At 41.0% G+C, this 22,823-nt stretch overlaps 1 protein-coding gene across 1 annotated transcript; it reads left to right on the top strand.

Annotated features, from left to right (window-relative positions):
* The first annotated feature begins 1,157 nt into the window (after nucleotides 1-1,157).
* LOC133800303 (uncharacterized) lies at nucleotides 1,158-21,423 on the top strand. Its single transcript, XM_062238258.1, has 5 exons — nucleotides 1,158-1,393; nucleotides 2,241-2,361; nucleotides 2,848-2,973; nucleotides 20,944-21,076; nucleotides 21,200-21,423. The coding sequence occupies exons 1-5, from the start codon at nucleotides 1,158-1,160 to the stop codon at nucleotides 21,421-21,423; spliced, it is 840 nt and encodes a 279-aa protein (XP_062094242.1).
* Nucleotides 21,424-22,823: the final 1,400 nt, after the last annotated feature.

The following is a 22,823-nucleotide window of genomic DNA, read 5'->3' as shown; positions in this document are numbered from 1 at the left end:
AAGACTCATTTGACGAATGTTAGTTAGAAAAGATTTGGACATTCATTAAAATCATAAAAGTTATACATTGGGATTCCAAAATATTGTTTAAAAAATGTATTACAATTCAAAAGTTACAATACATTCGGCCTAAGTGACAAAACCAACCATTTACAGTAAATTCCTCAAAATAACCCCGGTCGTGGCAGCCAGGTAGGCCGAACATGTACACATCGATCCACGCTCTCCAACTCATGGTTGGTTGACCTTTCCCTTGCCCTTACCTGTACCATAAAGCACCCCTGAGCCGAGGCCCAGCAAGAAAACTCAACACATAGCATATCACAATCCAATCCAATAACATACAACTTAAACAGATAGCAGATTAAACATATAGCGGCCTATGCCATCCCAGGTGCTTTACCAGGCACTGGGTTCAAGGTTTTTACCGAGTGGGTGAGTACAGTACCCTTAGAAGGTCCCGACCTTTGCCATTATCGGCCTTCGCCGTTCTCGACCTTTGCAGTTCTCAGCCTTTGTTGTTCTTGGCCTTCGCTGTTCATTCACAATCATACAAACATTACACAAAAAGTCATAAACATTCACATAAATCATTCAACATAGATAATTGGGCCATGCCCTGCTCTACGGGCACAAACAATTTTCTTACCTATGTCCCGAGCTAACTGATTGATGTGATCCCGAGCACAATCCCCTAAAGTTGTTCTACTCCCTAGAATCGTCTCAGATCACACATCACAAATATATCTCCATAAAATTGTGGTTCCATTCATAACACATATTATCACAGTTATGCCCTCAATGGGTCAAAATTACAAATATGCCCATATTAACCAAATTGGGCCCACATGCGTATTTAACTCACCTAAATATGCATTTCTAATCACATTTAGTCCATGTAATAACATAATTAAATCAATTATTGCACTCCCGGCATAATAATCAAGGCACTAAGCCTTATTAGAAAATTTGGGATGCTACAGTTATCATGCCTGATAAGCCAAGTCATTAATTGCAGACATACTTGGAAGTTTTGACTCCAAGGCAGTTAATCAGACTAGGCGACGCTAAACCCTCCAACTTTTGAGGAAGGTTTATATCCACTCAAAGATGAATAATGGATGGGCATGATTAATTCCATCCTTGACTTTATAAGGATGGCAAGCAAAGACAAGGTGGCCTGTGTTACATATATGTTGCGGGATGATGCCCAGATCTGGTGGGAGGTAGTATCTCAGACTCGAAATGTGGCTATGATGGGCTGGGAAGAATTTAGGGAGTTGTTCAATGAGAAGTATTATAATGACACAGTTCGATCTACGAATATGGATGAGTTTATGAATCGGGTTCAGGGTAACATGACAGTGACTGAGTATTCTTTAAAGTTTGACAGGTTGGCCAAGTTTGCCTCTGACTTGGTGCCAACTGATGTGATCAGGGAAGAACAATTTGTTAGGGGCTAAACTCCATGATAGCAGGAGAGGTCAAGATCACTTCAGTTTCAGGGGTTACTTCATATGCTCAGATGGTTAAAAATTCCCTCACTACTGAGGGCGCATATGACAAGATATGGAGGGAGGGTGCCGCAAGGCGCAATGCTGGAATGAGATATGGAAAGACCGTTTATTGGATTGAGTAAGGGCAGTGGCCCTAGTGATCAGAAGATAAAGACCGCAAACACATTTAGTACCTCGATTCAGATAATATATTTCGGGGTACTCAGGGTGGCTGTTAGAGCAGGAGTGAGAGCTGGAAGAGTTTCCAGAGTGTGCCTGGTACAGGAGGCGTCACTTGGGAGAATGTCATGATAAGGCATGTTTCCTATTCGTAGTGGTGGGTCATCTCCGGAAAGATTGCCTACAACTGAAGAAAGAAGAACTGAAGAAGGGTGACAACTTGGTTCGAGCTTGAGTATTTACACTGACACAGATAGAAGCTGAGGATAGTCCCTCCGTGGTGACATGTCAGATTTCTAGTGATGGCTTTTAATATACAATTTTGATTGATTTTGGTGCTACGCACTCATTTGTATATAGTAACGTGATAGAATGACTCAGTAGACCCTGTGATGTGTATGTTGTGGGGTTTGGGACTTTATTGCCTATAGGGGAATTGGTAGTTTCTAGGTGATGAATTAGATCCTTACCAGTAGAGGTGGATAGTAGGGAATTTTCTGTGGACCTGATTGAGTTAGAAATGGAGGACTTTGATATGATAATGGGCATGGATTGGTTATCCAGGTATGAGGCAACCATAGACTATAAAAGAAGGATGATGACCTTTGAACCTGAGGGAGAGGACCCGTTCATGTTTGTGGGTGCTTTAAATGGACCTCACATTCCAATTATTTCAGTATTGAAGGTTAGAGACCAATGGCAAGATGGTTGCATATGACTCCTAGCTAGTGTGGTGGATACCACTAAGGTTGTACCAGTAGGACCAGAGGAAACCAAATTGGTCTGTGAATTTCTAGATGTGTTCCCAGAAGACTTACCGGGATTGCCACTACATCGGGAGATCGAGTTCATTATTGAACTAGCACCAGGAACGGAATCAGTATCCAAGGCATCTTACTAAATGTCATCGACAAAATTGAAGGAATTGAAGGTTCGACTTCAGGAGTTACTTGACTTGGGGTTTATAAGACCTAGTTTCTCACTGTGGGGTGCACTCGTGTTGTTTGTTAAGAAAAAGGATGGGTCGTTGAGGAAGTGTATAGACTACTAGAAATTGAATAAGTTGACCATCAAGAATAAGTATCCATTTCCAAGGATCAATGACTTGTTTGACCATTTGCAAGGCAAGATAGTGTTTTCAATGAATGATCTTTGATATGCTTATCACCAGCTGAGGATCAAAGATGAGGATGTTCCAAAGACGACTTTTCGCACGAGGTATGTGCATTATGAGTTCTTGGTTATATCCTTTGGACTAACCAATGCCTTGAAAACTTTCATGGATTTGATGAACAAGGTATATAAGATTGTCTAGACAAGTTCATGATCATATTCATTGATGATATATTGATTTACTCCCAATCAGAAGCAGAACACGAAGAGCATCTCCATGTAGTATTACATAGACTAGGGGAGCATCGACTGTATGCCAAGTTCAAGAAGTACAAATTGTGGGTGCCTTAAGTGATGTTTCTTGATCACATTGTCAGCAAGGATGAGATTATGGTGGATCAGACCAATATTAAAGCGGTGAGAGATTGACCAAGGCCAATGAGTGTGTAACGACCCGGATTTGCTAATCGGGCTTAGGACCTTGATTAGTGTGCCTGGAGGGCAATAAATGATTTAATATGCTAATATGTGAATTTATGTGAATATATATGATAATGATACATGTTTAGTTGAGTTAAATGTGCATGTGGGCCCCGTCTGGATATTAGGGGTATAAATGTGATAAATGTTATATATATGTGATATGTCTGTGTAGCACGATTCGAGACAGTTCTGGTGAGCGGTTAGCCAGAAAGTCACAACAGGGTTGAGATTCCGACTCAGGGTGAGTTAAGGGGTAGTTCAGGTTTTAGACGTGTTATGGGGTTATCGGGTTGTGAAAATAAATATTTGGAGATATATTTGAGGATAGAATGTCTAGGAGGGAATATTGGGGAAATTTACCATTTTGCCCTCGGGGACGTTTTGGTACCCCGAGCCTTGAGGTAACCCTATAGACTTAAGTTAAGTAAAACAAAAAGGAGGAATTAATTAGAAACTTTGGGAAACCGACATACACCTCTCTTTTCAGTTAAGGATAGTTTATTATCACTCTCTCACTCTACTCCTTCTCTAAGGCATATCAAAGGAGAATTCTGGTGGAAATAGCCAAGGATTGAGGATTTTTGAGTTGTTAGAATTAAGGAGTTAAGCTGAGCACTTGTGGAATCAATTCAGAAGCATAGCACAACAAAGGTAGGCTCTAACTATGGGGATTATGCTTGGATTTCAGTTGTGTTTTTGGGTTATGCATGTGGGTAGAACTTGATTTGTTTTTGGGTATCTTAGTAGAGTTTTGGAGCAGGTTTTAATGGGGTTTTGATGTTGATATTGAGTTGGAATGTCTATGTTATTTATCTGGGTCTGTTAGGTAAGCTTTGGGTGAGTTATTTTGAGGAAAAATGTAGGGAAGATGATGAAAATTCTGGGTTTGGAGGTGAGGGCTGCAGCCCAAGGAGGGGCGCGCCGCAGCCCGTGTGCGCGCGCGGCCATGGGAGGCCGAGAAGTTCATGTGCGCCACGGCGCTTGGTGTGTGCGCTGTGGCCCATGTGGGGGTCAGTGAGGTGCTAGCCTCTGTTTCGAGGCTAGCCACGGCAGTTGTGGGCAGGGCCGCGACTCTTAGTGCCAATTTGTGTTTTTAAGGGTGTTTAGGCTTGGGAACTCAATGGTTAAGGCTTGGGATGGATTTTATCACCCGGAATGATAGAATTCAAGGTCTCGGAGGTTAGGGTTATGGCTCGAAGTTATTTAATGAATTAGAACTTGATGGATGGATATTGTTAATGTGTTGTGACTAGGGTTTCGACGAGGCTCAAGTTAGAGGACTGTGCTCGGGGCATCGGTGCTCGGAAAGCTCGGGACTCAGGTAAGAAAACCCTTGTTCCCATAGAGCTTGTATGCAGGGCTGAGCCCAATGTGTTTAAACTGCAGGGCGTAGCCCTTTGACTGAATTTTCTTATTATGCTATGAATGCTATTATGTGAATGATCGGCAAGAGCCGGGAATGGTGTAGGCCGAGGTCGGCAGGGAGCCGGGAACGGCGAAGGGCCGGGAACGACGTTAGGCATGTTGAGTGCAAGGCCGAGTATGGCAAGGGGCCGGGAGCAGCGTTGAGCATGTGGAGTGCGAGTTGCCAGGGCGAGTCCCTAAAAGGATACCTAGGATATCCTCACGGCGTGGTCCGCAAACCCAGGGCTTGGTAAACGCCTGGGACGGCTAGGCCGTATGTGTTTAGCCCATTGGTGGCCAGTTTATATGCTTGATATATGTGTTGCATATGTTATCTGCTTGTGGGTTTTCTTGCTGGGCTTCAGCTCACATATGCTCTGTGGTGCAGGTAAGGGTAAAGAGAAGGCCAACCATCCATGAGTGTAGCAGGCGTGAAGTGGCATGTACATGTTTGGCCAGCCTGGCTGTCACAGCCAAAGGATTTTGGGAGATGTTTGTAAATAAACCTAGATTTTGTCGTTTAGTCGACTTGGTTCAGTTTATGTATTGTAAATGTTTCTAAACTGTATTTTGGGATCCCAAGTGTAAAACTTTTATGATTTTCTATGGAAATAATTATTTCTAAGGTTTTCCTCTGTTTATGGCTTAATTACACTATTTGACCTAAAACCTCGATTAGCGAGTTGAATGCACGTGTTTAAACTCACTTAGTAACGAATCTAAGGAAGTAGGGCGTTACAGAGTGCTTTAGAGATCAGAAGTTTCCTTGGGTTGGCTGGGTATTATCGGTGTGTCGTTGAAGGATTCTCAAGGATTGTAACGCCTTTAACTGAGATGACACGTAAGAACATGAAGTTTGTGTGCACCGACAGATGTGAGAACAGTTTCCAAGAGTTGAAACAATAGTTGATTACGGCACTGGTTCTTAGTCTTCCTTTAGACCAGGAAATATTTATGGTTTATTGCAATGCTTTGAGACAAGGGTTAGGTTGTGTCTTGATGTAGTCTGTGTTATGATTGGTTAAATACATAGGATAAGTGTTGTTATACATGCTAGGTATAAAACACTTAGTGAATTTCACATATTGTAGATGTGAAATTTGAGTTTCAATTGTAGGCACTTTAAAACTATGTCTTTGGGTCCAAAATGATACATAGAGGTATGTAAGGTTCCCCAAAAATTTTGGTAGCTTTTGGAGAAATTTTAGGCCCATTGGCAAGGTCATAAGTCAGAGGAGGTGGTGATGAGTCGCCTCCTTGGAGGCGTTGCATCGCCTGAATGTAAAGGGGCTCAAAAGCCCCAGCAAGTGATACATCGCTTGCTGGTAGGTGATGTGTTGTTTGGCAGGTGATACCCCGACTACATGCAAGTGACGTATCCCCTAACGTGTCCATACATACACATGTTTTAAGCTCTAAATGAAGAGTTCTTTAGCTCTAACCCTATTGGTTAGACCTAATGACGGTGCCTACACTATAAAATGGTCATAATAGAGTATTGGAAGATTTGATCACTCTCTCCAATCTTTCTCTCTCTAGCTTTCAAGAATCTCTAGTTTTCTCTAAGAAACTCATAAAGAAAGTGCTTAACTTTGTGAGTTTAAGGTTTGTTCAATACCAATTCCCATTTCCTCTTAGAAAAGGCCTCAAGCATAAATGGTGGCTTGGAAATAGAGAATTAGGACAGCGATAAGAATTGTGTATAAGTGAGTTTTTGGATGTATTCCAGAAGATTTACCAGGGTTGTCACCGCACAGAGAGATAGAATTTGCTATTGAATTGGCATCGGGGACAATACCAGTGTCTAGAGCACCGTACAGAATGGCTCCAGTAGAATTGAAAGAACTGAAGGTTCAGTTACAGGAGCTACTAAACTTGGGGTTTATTAGGCCCAGTTTCTCGCCATGGGGTGTGCCAGTTTTATTTATGAAGAAGAATGATGGCTTGCTGAGGATGTGTATCGATTATAGGGAGCTGAACAAGCTGACTATCAAGAATAAGTATCCACTGCTGAGGATCGATGACTTGTTTGTTCAGCTATATGGCAATATAGTGTTCTCGAAGATTTATCTTCAATCTGGTTATCACCTTTTGAGGATCAAAGATGAGGATATTCTGAAGACAAATTTTCGTACCACGTATGGGAATTATGATTTCTTAGTCATGTTGTTTGGATTGACTAATGCCCTAGCAACTTTTATGGATCTGATGAATAGAGTGTTCAAGGATTATCTATGCAGATTCGTGATTGTCTTCATCGACGACATCCTGGTTTATTCTCAGTTGAAAGTAGAGCACGAGCAGCATCTCCGATTGGTATTGTGGAGACTGAGGGAGCACATATTGTATGCCAAGTTCAAGAAGTGTGAGTTCTGGTTACCTCATGTGACAATCCTCGGTCACATTGTTAGTAAAGATGGAATTAAGATGGATACGACCAAGATTGGAGCAGTCAAGAATTGGCCAAGGCTAAGGAGTGCTTATGATTTTAGAAGTTTCCTTAGATTGTCAGGGTATTATCGGCGCTTTGTGGAAGGATTCTCAAGGATTGTGACACTACTGACGGAGTTGATACACAAGAACTTGAAGTTTTTATGGTCAAATAGATGTGAGAACAAATTCCAGGAGTTGAAGTGACGATTGATCATTGCTCCGGTTTTGAGTCTTCTTTCAGATCAAAAGAAGTTTATGGTTTATTGCGATGCATCAAAGCAGGGGTTAGGTTGTGTTCTTATGCAGGCTGGAAATGTGATTTCCTATGCATCATGACAAATAAATGAATATGAACAACGATACCCTACACATGATCTAGAATTAGCAGCGATGGTCTTTGCATTGAAGGTATGGCAGAATTACCTTTATAGGGAGAAGGGTGAGATATACACTGACCACAAGAGCCTAAAGTATTTCTTTACCCATAAAGATTTGGACATACAGAGGCATTGGTTGGAGTTGGTGAAAGATTATGACAGTGAGATTCTTTACCACCTAGGGAAAGCCAGCGTTGTGGCTAATGCCTTGAGTCAGAGAGGTCCGAGACAATTATTTAGCGTGAAAAAGATATTAAAGGAATTGGCAGAGGATATGACTAGATCAGGGATAGAATTGGTGGTGGGCTAGTTAGCCAATATCACCCTACAGTCTACTCTATTGGAGGGATCAAAGGAATATTAGTTGAATGATCCCCAATTGATGAGGTACAGAGGGGATGTCCTAGCTGGAGTCGCAAAAGATTATACTATTTTAGAGATTATTCTATTGAGGTACAAGGAGCGGATTTGTATTTCGATGGACTATGCTATCAGACAAGAGATTCTAGATGAATCTCACACTACACCCTATTCATTGCATCCAGGCACTACGAAAATGTATCAAGATCTGAAATGTTTATACTGGTGGCCTGGGATGAAGAAATATTTGCTCGAGTATGTGGCTAAGTGTCTAACTTGTTACCAAGTGAAAGCTGAGCACCAGAGACCAGTAGGGCTACTGCAGCCATTGGGTATCCCTGAATGAAAATGGGAGGACATTACTATGGACTTCGTAGTTGGGTTACCCAGGACAGTGGGACAGTACGATTCTGTGTGGATTATTGTGGAAAAATATACAAAGTCAGATCACTTTTTACCAATGAGGACGAACTTTACAATGGATCAGTATGCAGAGTTGTATGTGAAAGAGATAGTGTGCCTTCATGGGGCTCCCAAGTCTATTCTGTCAGATCAGGACCCCACTTTTATCTCCAAATTTTGGGGAAGTCTGCAGAAGGCTATGGGTACACAGCTAAAGTTTAGTATAGCTTATCATCCTCAAATTGATGGATAGTCCAAGAGGACAATTCAGATACTGAAAGACATGCTTCGGGCATGCATATTGGACTTTGAAGGGTCTTGGAGTAAGTACCTAGCATTGATTGAGTTTCCCTACAACAACAACTATCAGTCAACTATTGAAGTGGCTCCATATGAGATGTTGTATATATATCACCCATCCATTGGGATGAAATTGATGAAAGGAAATATCTGGGTCCTGAGGCAGTTTAGAGGACCAATGAGGCTATTGAGAAGATCAGAACTCGAATGCTCACTGCACAGAGTAGGCAAAAAAGCTACGCTGATCCCAAGTGTAGAGAAATAGAGTTCCAGGTTGGGGACTACGTGTTCCTCTGTGTTTCACCTTTGAGAGGAGTGAAGCAGTTTGGTAAGAAGGGCAAGCTGAGCCCTAGGTTTGTGGGACCTTTTGAGATCTTGGAGTGGATTGGACAAGTGGCCTATAGGTTGGCTTTACCCCTATCGCTATTAGGGGTTCATAACGTATTCCATATTTCAAAGCTTCAGAAATATGTGTCAGATTCAACTCATGTGATGAGTTATGAGTATCTAGAACTAATGACAGATTTTTCCATGGAGGAGCGACCAATTTAGATTCTGAATAGAAAGGACAAGGTGTCGAGGAACAAAACCTTTAGGTAAGGTATTATGGAGAAACATCAAGGTCGAGGAGGCGACGTGGGAATTAGATTCAGACATGCTGAATCAATATACCGAGTTGTTTAGGTAAATTTCATAATTTCGAGGATGAAATTTCTATAAGGAGATGATAGTTGTAACGTCACAAAGTTCCTAATATGTCTTAGTGCCTTGATTAGGGTGTCAGGAGGGCATTATTGGAATATTATATGGTTTAATTGAATATCTATGTGATTATGTGGATTGCATGGGTTATATTATGATGTGATTAATTATGCATGTTTAAGTGTATTAAATATGCGTAGATGCTTGTTTTTTATTTAAAGGGGCATAATTTTAATTTTGGCCCGCTGAGGGAAAAATTGTGATTATATTATGTTATATGACTAAGACCACATGACTGAGTCCACTTTGCCTTTATGGGCAACAAAAGGGACTGATTTACTATTTTGGTTTTTGTGGTATAGGATATGGATGGATTAAACCTCTAGAGTATATTGGAATGTATCAGAAGTCCCTCTCCCTCTCTCTCACGTTCTTGTCTCTCTCTCTCTCTCTCCACCTTTGGGTGACTTGAAGACTTAGAAGAATTGCTGAAGAAAAGGTTGAGGAATTGAAGCTTGGGGACTGGAGAATTGAAACTAGGATCACTAAAGGATTAACTCAGGGGCATATTCTGCAGTAGGGGTAAATGAATTTCTCTGTTCTTGACTGAATTCTAAGCTTGGTTTTGGTATTTTTAAGTTCTAACTCTAGGTTTGGATTTTGGGCTGTGATGGAGTTTTGCCATAGCTATTAGTGTGGTTATGTTGTTTATGGTGTTTGGTAATGTTTAAGAGGCATAATTCTGGTTTTAGGTTAGGTCTAGGATGAATTTTGGAAGGTTTAGCTTGGAGAAAATGCAGAAAGAAGCTGGGTTTTCTGGGTTCATGGGGGCGCGCTACGACCCGTGTGGCCCCAAGAGCCTGGGGGGCTTTCTGTCTCATAGGCGTGCCGCGACCTTCAGGGCCAAGTCGTAGCCCACATGCCTGTAGGGGTTGGGGGCTAGCGCATCTATCTTGGGAGTGCGTCGCGACCCTTAGGGCTAGGTCGCGGCCCGCCTAGGCAACCTTAGCCAATTTAGGCTTTTGGGCTCGGGGATCTAAACCTAAGTGCTCGGGACGATTTCTACTACCCAGTTTAGTAGAAATCAAGGTCCTGGGTCTTGTATTTTATTCCAAAGCTTTTAATTGGTTTAGGATTTTAATGGTTATCCACTATCGCATTGTAACTAGGTTATACCGCAATGGCTCAGGATTAGGGATCGTGCTCGGGGCTGCCATATGCTAGCTGCTCAGGACCTGAGGTAAGAAAATTGCATCCGGGTTGTGAATGGGGCTTAAACCCCCGTTAATGAATATATTTGTATCTGAGGATAAATAAATGAGCATTCATGTACATGCTGTCATTGATAAATGTTATGCATTGTGTATTTGTAATTATATATGTTTGCAGATCGGCCTAAGGGTGCCGGGGGCCGATAGTAAGTGTGCGGAATGTAGCCTAGCCTAAGGGTGTCAAGGTCGGCCAAGAGACCAGGGGACTCAGCTTAAGGGCGTCGGGCCTGGATATTATACCATAAATAGAAGTGTGGTTCACACTTAATCATTTCTATTGGTTGATGAGTTTGGCTTATGTATTGGACTGGGTTGAATATTACTGTTGATTGGTCACTTATATCTTATTGTAAATTGAATCTGATGATTTATGTTTACTGCTTTTATACTGTTGCCTAGTTATGCATGATGGTTTAAGTTTTCTTGCTGAGCCTTGACTTACGGGTGCTACGTGGTGCAGGTAAGGAAAAAGGATAGTTGGACCAACCATGAGTTGGAGAGCTTCAGGGGCGGTGTGTACATATGCAGCATGCTCGATCGCCACGGTCAGGATAGCTTGAGAGAAACTAGGGTTAAACCCTGTTTTTTTGCTTAGAACGACCTAGCTATATTTTATTTTCTTTTACAAGTTCGTTAACTGATTTTGGGATCCCATGTATAAACTTAATATTTTATTGAAAAATAACCATTTTGTTGACCAATTATTTTAATACTTGACCATGACTTAGTCTTTAATTACACATTTATATTCAAATGACTTGCTTAGAGAGTTAAGCACTATTTTAAACACACAGTGTAACGATCTTGGTTATCCAGGGCGTTACAACTTGGTATTAGAACGGTCTAGGTTTAAGGGTTCTTGAAGATTGACTAGGTGTGTACACTCACCGCTAAAGATAAGCTCGACTCATGGTTAGGTACCTAATGACGTGATTATGAGGTTAATTTTTTAAATTGAACCTATGTGCCTTATCTGCAGCTAGTATAGAGAGCGTGATGTGTATGAATGCATTTGGTGGGAATGGGATTTGATAATTGATGCATGAACAATGTAGATTTATGTTTTGATATGTATATTGCGTGTGTGGTTATTGTGATTGTTTGGACATGGCCGTGGGATAATTCCAGATATGAATATCAAGGTTGAAGGGTTAAGTCATTGACTGCAGAATGATTCAAAAATTATGTTCAAGATAGTCAATTGGACCTGGTATCATTAGTATGGGGGTTGCAGATGATAGTTAGGGTCAGAACCCTCCATCTACCCTTTGAATTAGCAGTAGATGTTTGCTAATATGCAAGCAAGACTGCCAGATAAAAGTGAGGAGATTAGAAGGTTGAGACAGCGGGTTCCATCGGGGAACGCTCCTTCGTATATCTTGACAGTAATGGCACCAATGTTGGTTCAACCTAAAGGTTTGAGCAGATAAGAGTTATCGTATGAAAGATTCTAGAAACATTATCCTCCAGTTTCCGAGGGAGGTTTGAGTCTGTTTAGAACTGAGAAATAGATGGGCATGATTAGCTCCATCCATGACTATATGGGAGTGGTAGGCCATGATAGAGTGGGTTTTCCACCCGTATACGGTAGAAGGATGCCTGCACGTGATGGCAAGTAGTACCCCCAGACTTGGTATGTTGTTATGATGGGTTGGGAGAAATTCAGACAGAGGTTCGATGAAAGAGACTACTGTGATGCAATCTGAACTTTAAAGAACAATGAGTTTATGGATTTGGTTCAGGATGGTAATTCAGTGAAAAAATATGTCAATGAATATGATGGGTTGCCCAAATCCATTTTTTATTTGGTACCAGTGGTCGTGGCCCAAAAAGAACGATTCATTTGAGGACTGAACTCTGGGATGGCCCAGAGTGTTAGGGTCGCTCCAGTGCATGAAATTTCTATCTATGCTCGGGCAGTATGGAGGGTCTTGTTATAGAAGACGCAAGAGATGAGATATGGAGTGAGAGTTTTGTAGGGCAGGAAGCTCAGGCAATGGTATTCCCGTTTGCAGGATCAGGTAGGGGCAGATACCCAGTAACCAGAAAAGAAGGACCGCTGATAGTTTTACTACTCCTGGACCTGACTCGATGGGTTATAGTTTACACGATGGTTGCCATGGTAGCGATGAGGCCTGGTGAAGTTATCTAGTATGTGCCAGGTGTGGGAGACGCCATCAGGGAGGACTTCGAGTGAAGGCATGTCTTCCATGTGGAACGATTAGGCATGTTAGGAAGGATTGCTCGGAATCAGAGTTGGAAGAATCAAGGAGTATAGATTACTCAACCCTAGCTCGAGGGTTCGCCTTGATACAGTCAGAGCCCAAGGCTAGTCCCTCGGAGGTGACCGATTGGCTTTCTAGTTCCTGTTCCTTGTTATATATGGAGCTGAGTGAGTTCGGTGCTACGAATCTCCTAGAAGAGACATAGATTTGAGGCACATGCTTCAAGGTTGCTATAAGATGGGGCTTGAGATATTAGTGCCTGTTGGGAAAAATTGGTAACCTCCAAGAGAAGGGTTAGAGTATCATTGGTAAGAGGTTTACAGTAGAATTGATTGAGCTCGTCATATGAGGATTTTGATATGATCCTAAGTATGGATTAATCTATTAAATAAGGGACAACCATGGATTGCAAGAGATGGTTATAATGTCTTAATTTTAAAGGGAAGGACCCGGTTGCATCTACGCGATGCTTAGGTATTGTGGTGGGTTCCACTTGGAATATATCAGTTAGACCGAATGAAAACTGGATTGGCCAGTAAGGTTTTAGATGGGTGCACAAAGAATTGTTGAGTACGCAACGGGATTAAGGTACAGATGGAATTGGTATCAAGGACATCATGAAGAACGGTATTAGCTCAACAGAAAGAATTAATGGTTCAGTTGAAGAATATTTAATTTGAGGATTGATTGGACAGAGCATCTCATCATGGGATGCGTCAACACCGTTTGCTAAGAATGAAGGGTTCAATTGTTCGGTTGCAAGATAGGGCAATGTTCTCAGGAATTGATATTCGATCTGGTTATTACTAGGTGAGGATCAAAGAAAGAGACATATTAGGAATTACTTCTTGCACCGATGAGGATGTGATAGATTTCTAGTGAAGGATTTTAACTAACAAATGCTTTAACGACATAGGTAAGTTTGAAAAACAGAGAGTATAGGCATGTCATGGACAAGCCATATTCAAATTGATTAGGGATGTTTCGGTCTACTTCCAGTTAGAGGCAGAACGTGAAGGACCACTTCATTGACAGCACTGAGGCTAAGGAAGTTGGGTTACAGGTAAGGTTCCAAAAGGGGTAAGCTTCAATTTCTCTAAGGATATTCAAGGTCACGTTATGGGAAGTGATGGGATCAGGTATGAAGTAATTTAGTTAGAAACCATAAGGGAATTTCTAAAGGGACGCCTGAGGGGTGAGAAGTACAGTGAGACTGGTATAACACATCTGCTACTATTTGAAGCGTCTTCAAAGACAGCCACACCCAAGATTGAGGTAACACAAGAACCTAAAGTTTCTCTAAATGGATATTTCCTACCAGATTTTCAGAAGATAGAATAAGGATTGGTTAGCACACTATGGTACTAGAATGTGTATGCGGTGGACTGATAAACAAGGACATCATGATGGATATTGTCCTTGCTTAAGATATGAAACAGTAGGGTGATGCGTCAAAGACTAGGGTGCGCCCGTGTAGAAAATGAAAAGAATGGTTGCGTGTGCTTCACAGTAGATGAAGGGATAAGAACACAAATGTTCTACATAGTACGTTAGGTTGATGGTAATGCCAGATAGCCACGGTTGGGATGCAGTGATGACACTTATGGAATAGTAGTGCGTGCATTAGTATAAGGAATTAAAGTGTGTGATCACTCATTGAAGAATAATCATGAGACTATGGGCCTAGTAGGAATTAATGGATGATTCACATTGGAAACCCTTGATTGCATAGAGAAAATTAACATGGAAGCTGACATTTTGAGCTGGAAAGGTTCGTGCCAGTTGGATAAGATGCCACGAAATACAGTAAAGTTAGACGAGGTAACGACCAAGATTAGTATAGTATATGCAGTTGATAGTTAGCAAATGTATCTCTATGGACAATGAAGTTTAGGGAGGAGGTCTTGTGGGAATGGTTAAGAATCCTACTATTTTAGTATGAATGGGTTAAGATATGAAGATTGGATGAGTGATCCGATGGAACCTGGTGTTGAGGTAGAGATTCTAGATGACTCTTATGCTATCTCCTTATAATTGTTGTATCTAGGAAGTTTAAATGGATGTTAATATCTAAAATTTATGTATTGGAAGGTAAAAGGGTATAGTGGTGGACCATAAGGGTGGACTACATTAGACTGCAAGTAAGATGATTGGATATGAAAAGTTGTGACTCAATAGATTGAGTTAACACACCTCGGTTCATGTGAACGGGTATCACAATAATGCGTAGGGGCGACGGAGACCACATGTCTCTGTGGGACACCGAAGTTGATGGTGTCAGACTAAGACCCCTTTATTTCCCAAGTTCTGGAAAAAAAAAGGTTGCAGAGGGCAGTGAGTATAAGATTAAGACTTAGAAATTATTGGTTACCTTAAGATAAATTGAAAATCTAAAGAAGTGACTCAGATTTTGAGAATTATACATCGAATGTGTAAGTATTTGGGGCATTGAGATAAGTATGGTCCCTTGATTGAACAGTCACAGTGGGGAATTTTGGTCAACGACTAGTGTGACTCTGAATAAGATACAATGAGATAGGAAGCGAGAAGTACTTGTTCCAAATGATGAAATGAGAAATAGGAAGTATTGTGGTTAAGAATTGTTCTAGGGAACCAATGAAGTTATTAGGATTGTTAGGGCAGAAGTGTCTGCCTATCTGAAAGGACATAAGAGTTCGCAAATTTCAATTATGGGAACACAGAGTTCCATGATGGGAGACTTTTGTATTTCTTCGGTTATTGTGGACTAGAAAGGATAAGATATTTTTGGAAAGAAATAGGAGTTTTAACTCCCGATTTAACAAACTTCTGAGGTCTTACCAAGGACTTGGCCAGGGGCCTACATATTAGCCTTACCCTAGTATGGGTGGTGGCTCATAAAGTGCTACTAGTGCCAATGTCAAGGAAAGAAGTGTTAAGTATTACCGCTGATGGGGCGAGGAGACCCTAGAATTTCAGTGGGAGTTATTGCGTAAGGAAAAGCTAACAAAGTTATGATAAATAAGATAAGGTCTTATAGAATAAGACTGTCACTCTAGTGAGGTAAAGGACTAGATGTTGAAGTTATAGTTAGATTCACTGGATTCGTATCCCGAGGTGTTTGAATAAATTTCGAGGACGAAATTTCAATAAGGAGGGGATAGTTGTAACATCCCGAAAATGCTAATAAGGTTTAGTACCTTGATTAGCGTGCTGGGAAGGCATAATTGGATGTATGTGTGATTAATTGGTTAAATGTATGAATAAGTGGCATACATGATCTATATGATATTATGGATTAAATGCATGTTTATCTGTATTAAATATGCATGTGGGCCCATTCTTGATAATATGGGCATATTTGTAATATTGACCCGTAGTGGGCATAAATGTTATTATATGTGTGTAAATGATTGAGACCACATTATTATATTGATATATATTGCAGTATACGGCTTGAGGCGATCCTAGTGAGCGGATTAGCAGAATAGTCACAGCGGGGTTTAATACCCGACTCGAGGTGAGCTTAGGGGTATTTTAGGAAGTTTAATGTATATTTGAGATTTATCGAGGAATGGGTAAGTATTTGGTAGTTAGTTGGGCATGACGAGATTAATTAGGAATTTGTAGGATGACTCGAGGAATTAGCGGGAAATTGGGCAAATGATCACTTTTCCCTTATGGGCAACAAAAGGGACTGAATTACTATAGGGGAATTTTGGTCTTTGTGGTCTAGGATGTGGATGGATTAAACTTCTAGAGTATATTGGAATGTATTAGATGTCCCTCTCCCTTTCTCTCACGTTCTTGTCTCTCTCTCTCTCAACCTTTGGGTGACTTGAAGGCTTAGGAGAATTGTTGAAGAAAACGCTGAGGGATTGAAGCTTGGGGACTAGAGAATTGAAGCTAGGATCACTGAAGGATTAACTCAGGGGCATAGTCTGCAGTAGGGGTAAGTGAATTTCTTTGTTCTTCACTGAATTCTAAGCTTGGTTTTGGTGTTTTTAAGTTCTAACTCTAGGTTTGGATTTTGGGTTGTGATGGAGTTTTGCCTTTGCTATTAGTGTGGTAATGTTGTTTATGGTGTTTGGGAATATTTGAGAGGCATAATTATGGTTTTAGGTTAAATCTAGGATGAATTTTTTAAGGTTTAGCTTGAAGAAAATGCAGAAAGAAGTTGGGTTTTCTAGGTTCGCAGGGGCGCGCCGCGACCCTGTTCATAGGCGTCGCGGCTCGCGTGGCCCCAGGAGCCTAGGGGACTTTCTGTCTCATAGGCGCGCCACGACCCTCAAGGCCAGGTCGCAGCCTGCATGCCTATAGGGGTTGGGGGCTGGCACCTCTGTCTTGGGGATATGCCGCGACCCTTAGGGTCAGGTCGCGACCCGCTTAGGCAACCTTAGCCAAATTAGGCTTTTGGGCTCGGGGATCTAAACCTAAGCGCTCGGGACAATTTCTACTACCCAGTTTAGTATAAATCGAGGTCATGGAGGCTTGTATTTTATTCCAAAGCTTTTAATTGGTTTAGGATTTTAAGTGTTATCCATTATCGCATTGTGACTAGGTTATACCGCAAGGGCTCGGGATTAGGGATCGTGCTTGGGGCTGCCATACGCTAGCTGCTCAGGATCCGAGGTAAGAAAACTGCACCCGGGTTATGAATGGGGCTTAAACCTCTATTAATGAATATGTTATGAATATATCTGTATCTGAGGATAAATAGATGGGCATGCTTATACACGCTGCCATTGATTACGTGTTATGCATTATGTATTTGTCATTATATATGTTTGTAGGTTGGCCTAAGGGTGCTGGGGGCCAATAGTAAGCATGTGAAACACAGCCTGGCCTAAGGGTGCCGGGGCCGGCCAAGAGACCAAGGGACTCAGCCTAAGGGTGTCGGGCCTGGATATTATACTATAAATATAAGTGTGGTTCACACTTAATCATTTATATTGGTTGATGAGTTTGGCTTACGTATTGGACTGGGTTGAATATTATTGTTGATTGGTTACTTGTATCTTATTGTTAAATGAATTTGATGATTTATGTTTACTGCTTTTATACTGCTTCCTAGTTATGCTTCCTGGTTTAAGTTTTCTTGCAGAGCCTTGGTTCACAGGTGCATCGTGGTGTATGTAAGAGAAAAGGATAGCTGGACCAGCCATGAGTTGGAGAGCTTTAGAGGCGGTGTGTACATATGCAGCCTGCTCGATCGCCATAGTTGGGATAGCTTGGGAGGAACTAGAGTTAAACCCTGTTTTGCTGCTTAGGACGACTAAGCTATATTCTATTTGTCTTTTACAAGTCTGTAAACTGATTTTGGGATCCCATGTATAAACTTAATATTTTAAGAAAAATAACCATTTTGTTGACCAAATATTTTAATACTTGAACATGACTTAGTCTTTAATTACACATTTATATTCAAATGACTTGCTTAGCGAGTTAAGCACTATTTTAAATATACAGTGTAACGGTCTTTGTTATCCAGGGCGTTACAGTATTTTGATAATTTTGTGAGTTACCAGAACTCATTGGAGTATGAGTCGTATTCTTGGAAAATTAGTGGGAATTTTGGGGAAAAATACTAAATTTCCCTTGTGCTTAACCTTGAAGGTTAATAAGAGGTGAGGGTAAATTGGTCATTTGACCAATGGTAGGCAATTTTTGACTAAATCCTTAGAAGCCACTTTTGGGCCATTGCTGATACACTAAATTACTTTTTTTTCTCTATCTCTCTTGGTTTCCTTTGGAGAGGATTTGGAGGTTGAAGACAACCAAGCTAGGCTAGTGGTTCTTGGAGGCATTTCTTAAGGAAAAGTGGAATTGATTGAAGATAGGAGTAATGGGTGGTCAATTACAGACCAAATTCTCGAATTTGGTGCATCTAAGGTATGGTTATCTTAGCTATTGTTGTTGTTCTTGGTGCTCTTAGGGGAGGTTTGAATTATAGTGTCTGAGTGTATTTTAAAGGTTGTATATGGTATTCATGTGCTACTAGGACCATTTTGATGGTCTATTCTGGTTAAATTCGTGTTTTTGAGCGATTTTGGGAGACTTGCAATTTCTGAAAATTGCAATTTTTTTGGGTTCGCAGGGTAGCGCCATGGCCTTTATGAACATAGACGAGACTGGGGGTACCTTGAATTGCCTTGGCGTCGTGGTGCAAGCGTAGGGGAAATTTTTGGGTGGGCTCTCTGCCTAGCGAAGCGCCACGACTCTTTTGTGCGGGAGTCGTAGCTCAAATTAGGAAAAAGTCAAAAATGAAGTTTTGGATTACGAAAACCCAAACTAAGGGCTCATGAATGGTTCTACTACCCAATTTAGTAGAATTCAAGGTCTCGAAGGCTGAGACTTGGTCCGAAAGCATTTATTTGTTCATTCCTTGATGGTTATTCCTTATTATGGATTTGACTAGGGTGTACTGCTAGGCTTGAGGGGAAAGGATTGCACTCATGGTCGCTAAAATAAATCGCTCAAGACTTGAGGAAAGAAAACTGCACCTGGTCTGAGATTAGGGCTCGAGCCCTGGTTATTGAACATGGTTATAACCATATCTCATATGTTTGATTAAACATGATAGAGTGCATTGTGTATATCTGTATTGAATGATAAATGCTTATTTGTTATATCTGGTTGATTAGCTAGGCTTATTAGTCGTGGCTGAAAAAATCGTGCGAAACACAAGTTGTTGTGGCTAGGCCAACATATAATCTCGGCTTATAAGCTATGGTCGGAAATAGCGTGTGGAACGCACGACATTAAGGTGGGGCCAACCCAGAAGCATGACATACGCTTGCACGACTTTATAGCCGCCTGGAACATAGAATGTGGTTCATGCTTGACTGGCTCTACAATCGTTTCTAAAGGGAATAGTGCGATGGGCACCCTTGTGGCTCTATGGCTGCTTAAATGGATTGACTGCATGCCTAAGTATTGGTTATTACTTCTAAGCATGCTATTTATGATATGTATTCTATTGAATAACTATTTATGAGCATTTTTATGTTTTCTTGCTAAGACTTGGCTCACGGGTGCTATGTGGTGCAGGAAAGGGCTAGGAGAATCTGGACAAGCCATGAGTTGGAGAGCTTTAGGGGAAAAGTGTACATATGCGGCCTGCTCGACCACCACGGCCGAGATTACTTGCTGGAACTAGAGTTGAACCCTGATTTTGCTGCTTAGGACGACCTTTTGTATTTATTTTGGATCTATAACAGTTATAAACTCTTTTTGGGATCATGTGTACAAACTTAAACATTTTTAATGAAAGGGTTACTGTTTGACCAAAAAATTTAATACCTAATCCTTGAGTTAGTTTTAATTACGTATTTTAAGTCCAAATGACTTGTTTAGTGAGTTAAGCACTGTTTTAAACACACAGTGTAACGGTCCTAGATTAGTAGGATATTACTAAAACACTTAGTGAATTTCACATAGTGTAGATGTGAAATTTGAGTTTCAATTGTAGGCACTTTAAAACTATGTTTTTGGGTCCAAAATGATTCATAGAGGTATCTAAGGTTCCCCAACAAGTTTGGTAGCTTTCGGAGCAATTTCAGGCCCATTGGATGGGTCACAAGTCAGAGGAGGTGGTGATGTGTCGCCTCCTTCGAGATGTTGCATCGCTCGAATGTAAATGGGCTCTTTCACCTACTAGTAGGCAATGTATCGCCTGACGTGTTCGTACAAACACGTGTTTTAAGCTCTAAATGACAAATTCTTTAGCTCTAATCCTATTGGTTAGACCTAATGATGGTGCCTACACTATAAAAGGGTCATAATAGAGTATTGGAAGATTTGAGCACTCTCTCCAATCTCTCTCTAACCTCTTTCTCTCTAGCTTTACAAAATCTCTAGTTTTCTCTAAGAAACTCATAAAGAAAGTGCTTGACTTTGTGAGTTTAAGGCTTGTTCATTCCCAATTCTCATTTCCTCTTAGAAAAGGCTTCAAGCATCAATGGTGGCTAGGAAATAGAGAATTAGGATAGCGATAAGAATCGTGTATAAGCCTTGTTTTTATGTTTTTGCATTGAAGAAGGAAAAGCTCAAAGTAGTGGTTCTCTAAAGGATTTTTGAAGGTTCATCAAAGTTGAAGAAGTTTGTTCTACAACTAGGGTTTGCATCATCTTTCTTAATCTTTCTTTGGTCTCTGTCAACCATTATGTTGTGTAGATTCTAGTATTTGTGGTGGTGTAATCTCACTCTTCCCCAACAGGTTGGGAAGGTGATTGCCTATGCCTCACGAAAGTTGAAAGAGTATGAGCAGTGGTACCCTTCTCACGATGTAGAACTAGCAGCGGTGGTATTCACACTAAAAGTGTGGCTACATTACTTGTATGGGGAGAAGTGTGAGATATACACCGATCATAAGAGTTTGAATTACTTCTTCATGTAGAAGGTTCTAAATATGAGACAGAGACATTGGTTGGAGCTGGTAAATGATTATGACTGTGAAATCATCTACCATCCAGGGAAGGCCAACATGGTGGCAGACACCTTAAGTCGGAGAGGTACGGGACAGTTGTTTAGCTTGAAGCAGATATCAGAGAAGTTAGAAGAGGATATGACTATAACAGGAATAAAGCTTGTTGTAGGCCAGTTGGACAATATTACTCTGCAATCTACGCTTCGTGAGATGATAAAGGAAGCTCAGATGGATGATCCTCAATTAGTAAAGCATCGGAGGATGCCCTAGCTGAAGTGGCTAAGGACTTTGTTGTTTCTGCAATGGTTATGTTGAGGTATAATGATCGGATACATGTTCTAATAAATGTGGATATTAAGAGAGAGATTCTAGATGAGTCTCAAACCACTCCATACTCGTTACATCCAAGCACCACGAAGATGTATCAGGATTTGAAATCTTTGTATTGGTGGCCAGGGATGAAGAAATACATGGTTGAATATGTGGCTAACGGCCTGACTTGTTAGCAAGTTAAAGTTGAACACCAGAGGCTAGCGAGACTACTACAACCCTTGATTATTCCTAAATGGAAATGGGAGGATATAATTATGGACTCTGTGGTTGTATTGCCTAGAACGGTGGGACAACATGACTCGGTAGGTGATCATGGATCGATATACCAAGTCAGCTCACTTTTTGCAGTGAAATTTTTTTTTAGTGTGGATCAGTATGTCGAATTGTATGTGAAGGAGATTATATGTCTCCATGGGTCACCAAAGTCCATAGTATCAGATCAGGACCCCATCTTTACTTCCAAGTTCTAGGGAGAACTTTAGAAGGCAATGAATATGAGGTTGAAGTTCAGTACGGCTAATCATCCTCAGACAAATGGACAATCTGAGAGGACGATTCAGATACTAGAGGATATGCTTCGGGCATGTGTATTAGATTTGGAGGGATCCTAGAGTAAGTATCTTCCCTTAATTAAGTTTTTCTTAAAAAAACAATTACCAGTCAATGATCGTAGTGACTCTGTACGAGATGTTGTATGGTAGGAAGTGCATATTACTCATTCATTGGGATTAAAGGGGTGAGAGGAAGTATCTTGGTCTTGAGGCAGTTCAGATGACTAGTGAAGCCATTAAGAATACTAAAGCTCGAATGCTTGCTTCACAGAGTAGACAAAAAATATACGCAGATTCAAAGTGTAGGAACATGGAATTCCAAGTTGGGGACTACGTTTTTCTCCGAGTTGCGCTGATGAAAGGAGTAAAAAAGTTTGGGAAGAAAGGAAAGATGAGTCCTAGGTTTGTGGGACCTTTTGAGATTTTGGAAAGGATTGGGCAGGTTGCTTACATATTAGCTATGCCTCCAGCCTTATTGGGAGTTTACAACGTGTTTCATGTATCGATGCTTAGGAAGTATGTGTCGGATACAACACAATTGCTGAGTTATGAGAGCATGGAGTTGCAACATGATTTATCGTATGAGGAATGACTAGTACTGATCCTCAACATGAAGGATAAAGTCTTATGGAACAAGACTATCTCCTTAGTAAAATTATTATGGAGGAACACCTAGGTAGAGGAAGCGACTTGGGAGCTTAAGTCGAATATGCTGGACTTGTATCTCGAGTTGTTAAGGTAAATTTCGAAGACAAAATTTCCATTAGAAGGGGATAGTTGTAGCAT

Source organism: Humulus lupulus, chromosome 9 (genome assembly GCF_963169125.1).
Source record: "Humulus lupulus chromosome 9, drHumLupu1.1, whole genome shotgun sequence".
NCBI classification, from domain to species: domain Eukaryota; kingdom Viridiplantae; phylum Streptophyta; class Magnoliopsida; order Rosales; family Cannabaceae; genus Humulus; species Humulus lupulus.
Note: the sequence above shows the minus strand (reverse complement) of the source record. Positions and strands in the feature narration are given on the sequence as shown.